The sequence below is a fragment of the Pelobates fuscus genome, chromosome 2, assembly GCF_036172605.1.
Source record: "Pelobates fuscus isolate aPelFus1 chromosome 2, aPelFus1.pri, whole genome shotgun sequence".
NCBI lineage: Eukaryota > Metazoa > Chordata > Amphibia > Anura > Pelobatidae > Pelobates > Pelobates fuscus.
Genome location: NC_086318.1, coordinates 393,855,876 through 393,868,075, shown reverse-complemented (window position 1 = coordinate 393,868,075; position 12,200 = coordinate 393,855,876). Strand labels below are relative to the sequence as shown.

General features: G+C 38.9%; 1 protein-coding gene across 1 annotated transcript in view; it reads left to right on the top strand.

Moving 5' to 3' along the window:
• Positions 1-12,200, top strand: part of PROX1 (prospero homeobox 1) — a 63,228-nt gene that overhangs the window by 32,868 nt on the left and 18,160 nt on the right. Inside the window, exon 4 of the mRNA XM_063443839.1 lies at positions 9,371-9,565. Within this exon, the coding sequence (XP_063299909.1) occupies positions 9,371-9,565 (195 nt within the window). The remainder of the gene's footprint in view (positions 1-9,370; positions 9,566-12,200) is intronic.

The window sequence follows — 12,200 nt, the reverse complement described above, 5'->3', positions numbered from 1 at the left end:
TTTGCTTGTCTTAATAGAACAATAGCCTTTTCTTCCCGCTTTATCTAAAACGACAAAAGAGATAATAAACAATTAGGAAAATGAAACAAAAATGCTCACACTTTGCAAGCCTGAGGTAAAAACAAATAAAATAAACAGCTTAGAAAAAAAGATTTACAAAAACAAAAAACAGATGCGATCATTTAAAATAAAAACTATTTCTGTCACAAATTTATGTTTTATAGCATCTTTATTGGTAAGTAAAACTGAATTATTTAATTAGAGTTGTATCTCTTAGTAAACAATGAATTTCAAACCAAATTACTTGAAAAAACTTTTGTAAGTCCTCCGACTGTGTAGCAAACTACTAATAACCGATTAAAATAAAAAAATAAAAAAATCAATTCACGTAGACTTGAACCTGAAGTGACACGAGACTTACTGCTGATTGGCTGTCGTGTAGTTCATTTGACAGCAGACCTGGCCGTCAGCTGCAGTTGTTGTTGCAAATTAAGCTTTTGGTCATTTTAATGCATTTTGACTATTTGTGAATGGCACAATTCCAGTGTCCAGTATTGTCATAATGAAGATAAATGTTACATTTATTTAATTAATTTGGCACTAACATGGTTTCATTTATTACCTCTGTTGTAATCAGCAGCTTGTATTAAAAGTGACTTATGTTCTTCGATAAAAAAAATATATATTTTAACTGATTATTATATTTATATAGTGCCAACAAATTCCGTAGCGCTTTACAATGGGTGGACTAACAAACATGTAATTGTAACCAGACAAGTTTGACACACAGAAACAGAGGGGTTGAGGGCCCTGCTCAATGAGCTTACATGCTAGAGGGAGTTGGGTAACATGACACAAATGGTAAGGGAAGTATTATGGAAGTACCGTAGATTGGTAGAATAGTATTCAATGAAGACTTAGTGTGTTTTTTTTTGGAGCCATGGACAGTTTACTTAGTATGCTTTTGTGAAAAAGTGAGTTTTTAATGATTTTTTGAAGGAGTGGAGACTGGGTGAGGGAAGGGAGTTTCACAGGTACGATGCAGCCCTAGAGAAGTCTTGGATACGAGCATCAGAGGTGGGAGTACGAAGAGAGGATAGACGCAGGTCTTCGGTAGAGCGTAGAGGCCTAGACCGGACATACTTGTGTATTAGGGAGGATAGCTAGCTGGGAGTAGCATTATGTAGAGATTTGAAAGTAAGAACCAGAATGCTATATTGAGCCCTATATCTTACGGGAAGTCAATGCAGGGACTGACAGAGGGGAGAGGCATGATATCCAATATTAAGGAATCTTGGGAATAGTAGAATGCAACAGGAGCACTCCCCAAACTTCATAAATTAAAAGCGATGTAAAGGGTTAAATAACCCTTTATTTACTTACACGTTTCTAGCTCCAAGCTCCTTCAGTATTGCGTCATAGTCTTCCTCTTCCAACGTCAGCTGATGGTGGGGTATGCACATTAGGCCTTTCCCTTTGTTATCCTATGGGGTTTTCTCTGATGCTGGACGCATTCATGCAAAGCGTGAGAAAGTCCAGCGTCGTTTTATGGAGTCACACTCCGCGAAACTCCAGGAAATGCTTCTAGTGGCTGTCTGGTAGACAGCCACTAGAGGCAGCCTTAGTTCTGCAATGTAAACATTGCAGTTCTCTAAAACATTGCAGGACTAAGGGGGACATGGCCAGTGCACCTAGACGACTTCAATGAGCTTGGTCCTCTACCTATTTTAAAGGGACACTCTGGACACCAATACAACTTTAATGCATTTGATCGATTTTTACCACATTAATATCCTGTATCTTTTCATGCTCAAACCTTTATAGTTTTGGTACAAAATAAATGTTTTGCAGAATGCTGCACCATAATTCTGTCTCCTTAGCCACACCCCCATTATGCCAGAAATACTTCCTTTTAAATGTACCCAGTCTCAGTCCCAATAGCACTGACTGAGCTAATTTTACTGAACAACCTGGCTGCAGAAACTATTGATACCCTTACTATATGTCTCCCGGGGTGTCCTCTCCTTCTGATGCAGGTTACTTTGTAGTTCAGATCATTCAGTGCTGTCAGTGGCTGAGCTGTGTACATACATTTGATAAGGAAGTATTTTTCTGAAGTGAGGGGGTGTGACTAAGGAGGCAGGCTTATGGTCCAGCATTCTACAAAACATTATTTGAGCATGCAATAATAATGAAGTCAAAACCTATTGAATGCATTCAAATTGTATTGAGCCTGGAGTGTCCCTTTAAAACAACAATAACCTTTCTCTTTTGGAGAAACGTGGATGCTGTAGTCCAACAACCTCTGGGGGCAGCTTTAGACACCACTGCAGTTGGGCCTACTTTTTTGCATCTTATTTTTCTTTTACCCTTGTAAAATTATGCAGTGTTTACTTGCCAACTGCTGGTGTTACAGATGGCTGCCCTAAGCAGCTTTCTGCGGCAAGATGGGACTTTTAAGGTCATCAAAGCTTTAAACAACCCTCAAAGTCCTTACAGAAAGATCTATTTAACACGCAGTTGAGGAGAGTGTTATCCTTTGAGCTGTTACGTTTTGTCTTTTTGCCTGATTCCATGTTTGTGGAATCTGTTACCTCTGCTCATTCCTTTGCCTGGCATATTCCATTCTAACAAAAAGCTTTAAATCTCTCTTTATGCCCCATTGCTAAATGATGGCGTGCGCACTTACTTTTCTAGTCCTCATTAGGTCATTCATGGCCATTCTAGAAAAGAAAAATACCCTTTCTATTTTTTTCTTTTTTTTTTTTTTTTATCCTCTACAATACTCTTGTCCATGTGAGACAATGTCTTGTAACAATGCATGGGCCTAATCTCCATGTCAAAGCAATTTTCATTCCCCAGTGCACAGCCTGCTATCATTTTGTAATGTTTTGTTTCTTATTCTAAGAGAATTAAAAAAGGAACAGTAAGCCGTCACGGGGGCCTGTAGTCCTTATCTCAGTGTCTGGAAATTTGGACAGTATTTTTTACGGCTTCGATAAAATGGAAAGAACTCCAAGTTCAGCAGATTGTAATGGGTTTAAGTCCTATTGAGATCGACGACCAGGAGATCAGATAAAGCAGGTTCTTCAGTTGTCTTTTTAATCAGGTTCCCCCGCAAGGCTGAATAGACACAGAACAGACACACAGAGCAAAAATATAATTCTTGGATAGGTTAAGTACATGTTTGAACTCTTGCAAGCAGAAGCGATTTGATGATGACTTAATCATTTTCTGGTCAATTATCTGTAAGGACCCTTGCAACTGCATGGCAATTATGATGCAAGATGGCCTTTTGGGAGAAACACCAGTATCCCTGCTTCTGTTTCCTTAGATTCTCTGTCATGAATTTCCATTCACTTCATTATCTTTGTTAACATAGAGACAACTTTCTGCGTAGTAATTACAGCCCCAATGCACACTTTAGCTGTCATCCTGATGGAGGTCTGCATGTTCTCATAGCCTGTGTTTGATAAGTGTTCTTTGTTGATTTTTGATTAATGTACATCTCTTTCTGGAGCTCAGGGAACTAAATGTTTGTGATGACAAAAGGCAGAGGGACTTCATATCAGCTAGAATGATATAAATCTATTGATTTATTGGCATTAGCTGGGCAGACATGGGTTCCATCAGTCCCTGCAAATTAAAGAGGCTGCCACTTTGAATTTGATTCCAGTCAATCGGAACATTGACAAAGTCCACTTCCATTTTTTCTTTACAGACTTAGACTTGTTTTTAAAAATGTTGGGCGGTGTGCCTTCTTTTTCACTGATGCTTTAAATCGAAGCTAGTATCACGTCATCTGGTCAACATTCTCAAGTATGTCTAACTATTTCTCAAAACTTTGGATATCTTATTAAATATTGATTTTTATTTTCTATTTTGAAATAATTCTCTCTGCAGACCCACTAAAGCTTCACTTAATCTGTTTGAGAACTGCTTAGTCATTATAGTATTGCATTATTTAAGATTCGTTTTAATATCTTAATAGTTGTTTGCCTCATCTGTAAGATGTGAAAAGCATTGGTATAGTTGGTCCTTATGTTGTTTCAGTGGGTCCCCGAAGGTTGGCATAGGCAAATCACATTCATTAGGCCGTAGGCAACTACTTACAAAATTTTTTTTACTTTAGCAGCATTGCAATGTATTGGAGACCGATATGACAATTGAAAAAGTTTAATAACAGTGCTTTGCAGAATTAGTTTTGTTAGATCTTAAATAATGATTGAAGAACGCTCTGCCAAGCTAATGCATTGCATGTCATTTTTGTCTTTGTCAAAAATGATTAAGATTTGGTCTAGTGCAAATTGTCTCAGGAAAGTTGTGTCACTCTTCTAACATTCCCTGAATAAATCAATTTAAAGCTATCTGTGCTCATTTTAATATTGGAAATTTTAGCCATTGGTCATACATTAAGATAGCGCAAGGAGGGTGTATCTAATAAACCTTAGTATTACCTGTATCGTTGGACCCTGCCTTAAGCTTGTGATGAACGCTGCTCATTTAAGCCAAGTAAAGGAAATGTATAGGGTTGGCACATATTGACATGACAACCTAACTTTTCAGTATGTTAGGCACAGGGTTTGGTAGCTACACTTTTAAATTCAGGTGCGATGTCAAGAAATAGATTGTTATTGTGTTTTGCCTTAGAGCAGTAGCTCCAACACTAGTCCTCCCCCCAAAAGCCAGTCCAGGATTTAGGAATTACTCAGTTGTGTCTAAGGTGCTTTTTTTCCTAAAAAATACCTTAGACAACTGGGTAATCCCTAAATCCTACACTGGTAGGTGGGCGTGACGACTGGTTTGGGGACCACTGCTCAGAAGTAGTCCAGCTCTCTTTTCCAGTAAGTACCACCCATACATGATGTGATGCAACAACTCTTGCAAACGTTTTGTTCCAAGAGTTGCATCTGCTTCTCCATAATCTTGTTATCAAATGTCCAGTGTCACAAATCAGATAACAAGATATACCACTTGCTTCCTAGAACATACTCTTCCTCAAACACTCAAAAGGGCAATTATTATTACAAACTTGATATGGGAGAAGAAAAAAACCTCAATAGGTACAGTTTCGTGGCTCTCACAGTAGTATAGAATGTTGCTGTAAGTTCCATTCAGTAAACGCCTATGTATTTAAATGAAAGTGCCTATATTCCCCTTTTCCCATTTTAACACTGCCCATATAGCACAATGTTTTTGACTGTTGTTACAAAGTATATGGCACATGTCTTTTGGTTGGAAGAGTGTGGAGCTTTTCTATGTTTTTCCCTTAGGCTGCTGGTCCATGTGTCATCCGCACTCCGGAGATGTTTGTTGTTACCCCCCTGCACAGCACAGTAAAATGGGGTTACAAAAAAATGGCAAGCAATGACTGTCATCCAAAAAAAGAGGTACTGAGGGCTTTTCTTGTGAGTGCTAGAGGACCAGTAGTGTTATCATAGTCATTTATTTATAAACGTATATATCGCCACCATCCACCATTCTAAAATGTAAATTGACAGTGAATGTTCTTGACTTGAGTAATCCAGCAAACTATGCCTGCAGTGAGTGTGCCAACGGGAGTTACATCACATATTTCTGTAAAAGTAAAGTCACAACACAACACAGTAATTATGTACCATTTTAGAAGTATTGAGGTTTTGTATACCCTCTTATCCATTTTTTACTATGGCAAGGAAGCAGTCTGACCCAAATGATCAAACATGAAGATGGCTTTATCAAATAATGGAATGAAAAGCTATACTGACATCAATACATTGTTTCACCTTTATAGAACACTTGATAGTTTTTTTTTTTCTTTTTGTTTTTTTTATAATTATTATTAGAGTGATTTTGAGAATAGCTAAACAGGTCTTTTGTCCTAGTCTCTGATCATTTAAATGTGTTTTTTTTAAACTTTTTGTATAATTGCCCCAAATTATTCTCATGGGACTAGACACGGTGTCTTTTTCACCAATAGTAATAAAAAGTATAACACAATAAACTCTGCATTAGACTTTTTCCAGTGACAAATAAGTTATCAACCTAATCTAGTAAGACATTGCTGCTACAATAAACAATATATCAATAACTCAGTTGCCTAGAGCTTGATGAGTTTGATGTGCCTGTTTCAAGCATTGGGGACCCACTAAAATTGAGAACCATTAGTTTAAAGTGAGTCTGTTATGAATAATTTAACTTACCTGCAATCGTTCCCATATACAGTGAACACACCCTATATCACATAGACACATGGTGTATTCAATGTAAAATAGAAAGATTTACTCACTTTTCCTCCGGTCAGCTCCGGTTTGTTGGTGTTACTCTTCGTGTAACACCCACCTCCTGGCCGTGCTCCGCTCCGCCTGCGGTCTACCTCTGTTTTTCCTTGATTTGCCCTTCCTGGGACACACCCCAAAGCAGGGCAAATCTCATCAGTGATGTCGGTTTAGTGGCTTTGTTGCCAACATGCCAGCATCAAAACAGAGTTACATCACGTCACTCAATTCCTTTACCCAACAGCCAGTGCTAAAGGCACTGGCTAGGGAGTTTCCATAGAAACCAAAGAGCATTTGCTGTGGTTGCTATGGAACCAGAGCAGAGGACCTCCTAGAGGTCTTTTCTGCTTTCCCATGTTATTGACTGACAGCTGGGAAGAAAAGAAAAATCTATTTTTAAAAAGTTATTTTTTTTCTATTCTATAATCTATAAAAAGTCTTATGCTCAATCTAATGAGCATCAGACTTTATACCGATTGTTTGGGGCACGACAGGTGCCATTTAAAACAAACTGAATCTCTATTACACAATGCAGCCAATGGCAGTTTTTAACCATAAAGAAAAATATGACCTGATCTAAAGGTTAAACTCACCTACCACAAGGCAAAACCTCTTAGGTGACAATCCAGTAAGACTCACCTATGAGGTTTTGCCTTGACGTGGCAGGTGAGCTTACCCTTAATGGTCATTGGAGTGATACTAAAAAACCTCCAGTTGTCTAAATGTGCATAGGAATTTTGCGTAGTGCGCAAGTAACATTTTCTTTGGTTTTTATTGTATGAATAGGGGCTGATGTGTACTATACTATAGTCATTGATGCAGCCCAGGAGTAGTGGGAGTTTGAGCGCAGGCCTTAATTTTTAATGTTTGTGTTTGCTTTTGCATTACACAGCCATGTTACCCTATGCAGGGTTATAAGTGTGTAGGGGTTTATAGAAATACCTCTCTCTGTCTCTTTAGAAATTATACGTTTCAGTTTAAGGTAAATTGTTAGTGTTTGATCCACCTACAAGGTTTTGTCTTGATGTGGCAGGTGAACCATTTAATAGCCTTTAACGGCCACTAGAACCATACTAAACAACCTCCAGTTATTTAAATGTGCATAGCAATTTGGGATAGTGGGCAAGTAACTTTTCCTTTGTTTTTTATTGTATGAATTGGGTTGAATCCGCCCAGGATTAGTGGGAGTTTGAGCACAGGGCTTAATTTTGTATGCTAGGATTCATTTAAGATTAGTTTTGTTTTGTGCTGTGGAGATCATGTTCTATAAAAATGACATCTCAGGAGACGAGAAGATAGTAATGATTGACACATTTTTAGATTAGAGGACCTAGTGGCTTTTCCTTGCACATTTTAAAAAGTCTCAGCTACTCTGCTGTCATAGGTCCAGTAACAGGGGCTCTATATTACTGTTTCATATTTAACACTGTAATAGGATGGACAATGCCATATGCTTGCCCGTGTCACTGATACACATATAAATGTGATAGGGGTGCATTGTTTTTCACAAGTACAGTATTAGCAGAGCTTAGATCCTAAAATAGTAAATCCAAATATCTCCTGCTCTCATTCCTGTATTTTACTAGTTATTTAATTGGATTTTGTGTTTGATTTAGTTTCATATTCCATTCCATATATAAGTTAGATCCCCACATACATATACTGGGATGGACGGATGGGATGGTTTGGAGTAGATGATAAATATATTTTTTATAATGGAAAATAATTAGGTCCTAATAGCTGAACAGTTTTTAATATGCCAAATGATATAGTTCAGCAGACAGTAGCAGTGTGTGTAATATGTTACATGTGTATCTAAAGTAATGGGAGTACATCCAGCAATTACCCACTTAAAAACCATTGCGAGTTCTGCCAGTCAGACTGACTTTAAACATATAAAGCTTCTGCTTCTGTAACTATTTATTCCTGCGATGTCACTAACTTAAACCAGCAAATCCTAACATGTGGGAACTTTGTATTTGTATTGTATTGTCCTTTTATGTTACAAATAGGCTTAAGTCATAACATTGTGTTCAACAGTATTTGTAGAACAGATAACACTATAGTTTGAGATGGGGCTGCAGAAAGGGTGGGTTTATGGGGCAATGAACAATTATAAAAAAAACAAAATACTAAAAAAGTACAACTAATTGTACCTAATGTGTGGCGGCCTTTGATTGAAAATAAAATATATAAAATTAAACATAGGTCTACAAATGTGGAAAAATTCTACTACTTTAACATTACATTAACCAGTTAGGGTTATTTAATTAACTAAGTATTGAATATTTTTACCTATACCAACTCCTGAGCTATGAAACAAATGTTTAAATCTGGAGGTCCAGAGGATCCCCTGTACTCTTCACCCCCTATTCCAGTGTGACATGAATGAGAAGTTAATATTACAGCAGGTAGACAAATTTGAGGACCTGCTTAATGGTCACACGCTACCATGATATGCAGTAACCGAGTAGCTTAACTCGGTTCCTTTTTTGGGGTCTAAAACACCTTTGTTGCATTATGGTCCACCCTTTCCTCTAAACATATGGAGTTAGAGATTAAAATATAAATAGGAGATTCAGTTGGACCCTTTGTCCAACATGAGGCAACCTAGGACTCCTTCCAATGCCATGTCAGGATTAAATACCTCCTGACCTAATAATATAACTCCTTTCATATAATATAACTTCTGATTAAGGCCTCTGCTGTAGCTTGCTGCAAGGACAATGGGATTGGTTGGGTTGATCCAACCAATCAAATTGCTGTTCTGCTCTGCACCGTAGCAAATATGGGTTATAGTAAGGACACACTTAGGACCCAGTGGGGATGTTCTTAAGGTAGAGATGTTCCTTCTGATTGATCCACAGTTTTGCTTTTTACACGTACTAAAACCCCTTGGTAATGCCTGGTTTTTAGTGTAGGTGTTGATTGATGTACGCAGGATGAAATTACTACAGATATAGACAGTGTGGACCGATCAGTGCATAGTCCCAATTCAAAATATGTTCCCCTCTGTTTATAAGTGGTTTTTTTTTTTCTCAAGTTTAATCTATATTACCAATAACCATCTCATATTCCATTTGTGTTTATTTATTTTTTCTAATCTTTTACAGTTCAACAGATGCATTACCTCCCAGCTCATCAAGTGGTTTAGCAATTTCCGTGAGTTTTACTACATTCAGATGGAAAAGTATGCTCGGCAAGCCATTAATGATGGGGTCACAAGTACTGAAGAACTGTGTATAACACGAGACTGTGAGCTGTACCGAGCCTTGAATATGCACTACAATAAAGCAAATGACTTTGAGGTACGTTCACCGCATGCACGTTGTGAAAAAAAACACTAGGTTGTCCCCTGAGCTCAAATTAAAATCCGAATTAAAATACCCCAAAGTACACATTTTTTTACCTACGTTTTGCCATTTTGGATTTCGAAATGATGCAATTTGGATTTTAGTGAATAGACATCAGAGTGAATTATATTTAAACTATGTTTTGTTAAAAAAATGTTTAAGCATAAATTGGATTAAAAGGCTAATAAATTAAGATTGACATAAATTAACAGGTGTAATGCCAATAGATATAGTTTAAAGCGCCAGTAGCACCTTAATATAAAATGATTTCTTATGAAACGACGCACTGAGACAAGTTCATATAAGAATGTAAAGGTTATAAGATGTGCCCTTTTACATTTTGTGGCTGCGAGAAGTGTGTCAATTTAGTGAAAGCCTCTAAGATGATAAAGGAGAAATAAATAAAAGTTTGAGCCATTTTAAATCATAGCTGTTTTTTGCCGGTCCAAATACAGTGGGCCTACAGGGAATGGTCACTGTCCAGAATATCCACTTATAAATGATGGCAGGCCAATATAAGCTGTAAAGTTCTAACCTACTGGGACAATCAACGTAAACTTATAAATTACTAATTATTGTCTTTAAAGGACCACTCTAGGCACCCAGACCACTTCAGCTTAATGAAGTGGTCTGGGTGCCAGGTCCAGCCAGGTTTAACCCTTTTTTATATAAACATAGCAGTTTCAGAGAAACTGCTATGTTTATATAAGGGTTAAGCCAGCCTCTAAATCCTCTAGTGGCTGTCTCACTGACAGTCTCTAGAGGCGCTTGCGTGATTCTCACAGTGAGAGCACGCAAGCGTCCATAGGTAAGCATTGTAAATGCTTTCCTATGCGACCGGCTGAATGCGCGCGCAGCTCTTGCCGCGCATGCGCATTCAGCCGAAAGGGAGGATCGGAGGCGGAGAGGAGGAGGAGAGCTCCCCGCCCGGCGCTGGAATAAAGGTAAGTTTTAACCCTTTCCTCTCCCCAGAGCCGGGCGGGAGGGGGTCCCTGAGGGTGGGGGCACCCTCAGGGCACTATAGTGCCAGGAAAACGAGTATGTTTTCCTGGCACTATAGTGGTCCTTTAAATGTTTTTATGAAGTTTCCTTTTTAGTGCCATCTTAGTACCAAAGTTCTAATATTTATTAGTTATGGACTCTGGAAGAATAGGTGATTGTTGAGACTTTAAATGAGACTCTAAACTGTAAGCACCATAACCACTGCATCTTATTATAATACTTATGGTGCAGGAAACTTTGTTTGCAGTACCTTCTGTTTGTAGCTCACTGATCAGATTTTGATATATGAAATGGAAGTGAAAGACCCATTTTCTGTGAAATTCCTCACAAATGGTATGGCAACAAGTGGACAGATGGCACACAAAGTGTCTTTGGTACAGAGTTTATGGTGCTGAGAGTGTCCTTTTTATAATTATGCACCAGGTAGTCCCCCATGTTTTGTCAGCAGTAACATAATAATGAGCAGTGCAATGTGTCACTTTAATTAATAGGGCCCTAAAAGGGATTCTCCAGTGCCAGGAAAACAAGCCCGTTTCCCTGGCACAAGACAATCCTGGAGTGACCCCCTCCCGCCCCCCACCGCATGTTGTTGAAGGGGTTAAAACCCCTTCAGCTACTTACCTGAAACCAGCGCTGATGTCCCTTGGCGCTAGGTCAGGCTCCGCCAACGCTACTGTCCCGCCGGTGGGGGAGACCTAATGTGCCTGCTCAGCAATGGCCGCTCGCGCATTAGTCCTCCCCATAGGAAAGCATTATTCAATGCTTTCCTATGGGGAAAATCTGACGCGGGAGGACCGTGAGGTCGTCCAGCGTCAGATAACGCACCAAAAGTCCGTAACGAATCCAGAAGCGCCCCCAGTGGCTGTCTGTTAGACAGCCACAGAGGGCAGAATTAGAGCTGCAATGTAAAAAGTGCAAAAGGGACACAGCACCCAGACCACTTCAATTAGCTGAAATGGTCTGGGTGCCTACAGTGTCCCTTAAAGTAGAATTGTTTTTGTACATATCAGTACTTTTTAATAAAACTATCCATCTCATGGCAAAGCTTTGGACTAGAAATTTGTCCTTGGTGCTTCCCTGTCAATAGCATTTAAAGCGTTTCACAAAGACTCCCGACAGTGACATTATCACTGGGAATCCGGTGGCCAGAGGGGGCAGGTGAAGTTGAGATTACTTACCTGAACCTATAGCTCATGGGGTGCCGTCATCCGTCTAGCTCTGCTCCTCTTCAACTTCTGGCGCTTCAGCCAGAAGCATTGAGGTCTATGGGGGATTCCTAAAGACTGCCGTATAGTCTATAGACAGAGCCAATTCCTTGCAGCCATTACTGGTGACGGCTATCGGGATTGACTCTTAGACTCTGTCCTGAATCTAAGGAAGTCAGGAGGAGGAGAAAGTGACAAGAAAGTAAGTGCTGGTCAAGAAGGGAATGGTTCATTAGCTGCAGAGGACATTTCTAATTTTTTAGGGATTAGAAAATATTTGTGCAGATTTTAGTACACTGTTAATTAATTATGTTTTGTGAATATGTTTTTGCTTGTTTTCCAGTATCATACACTGTTAACAGTCATCCTATACATACACGATT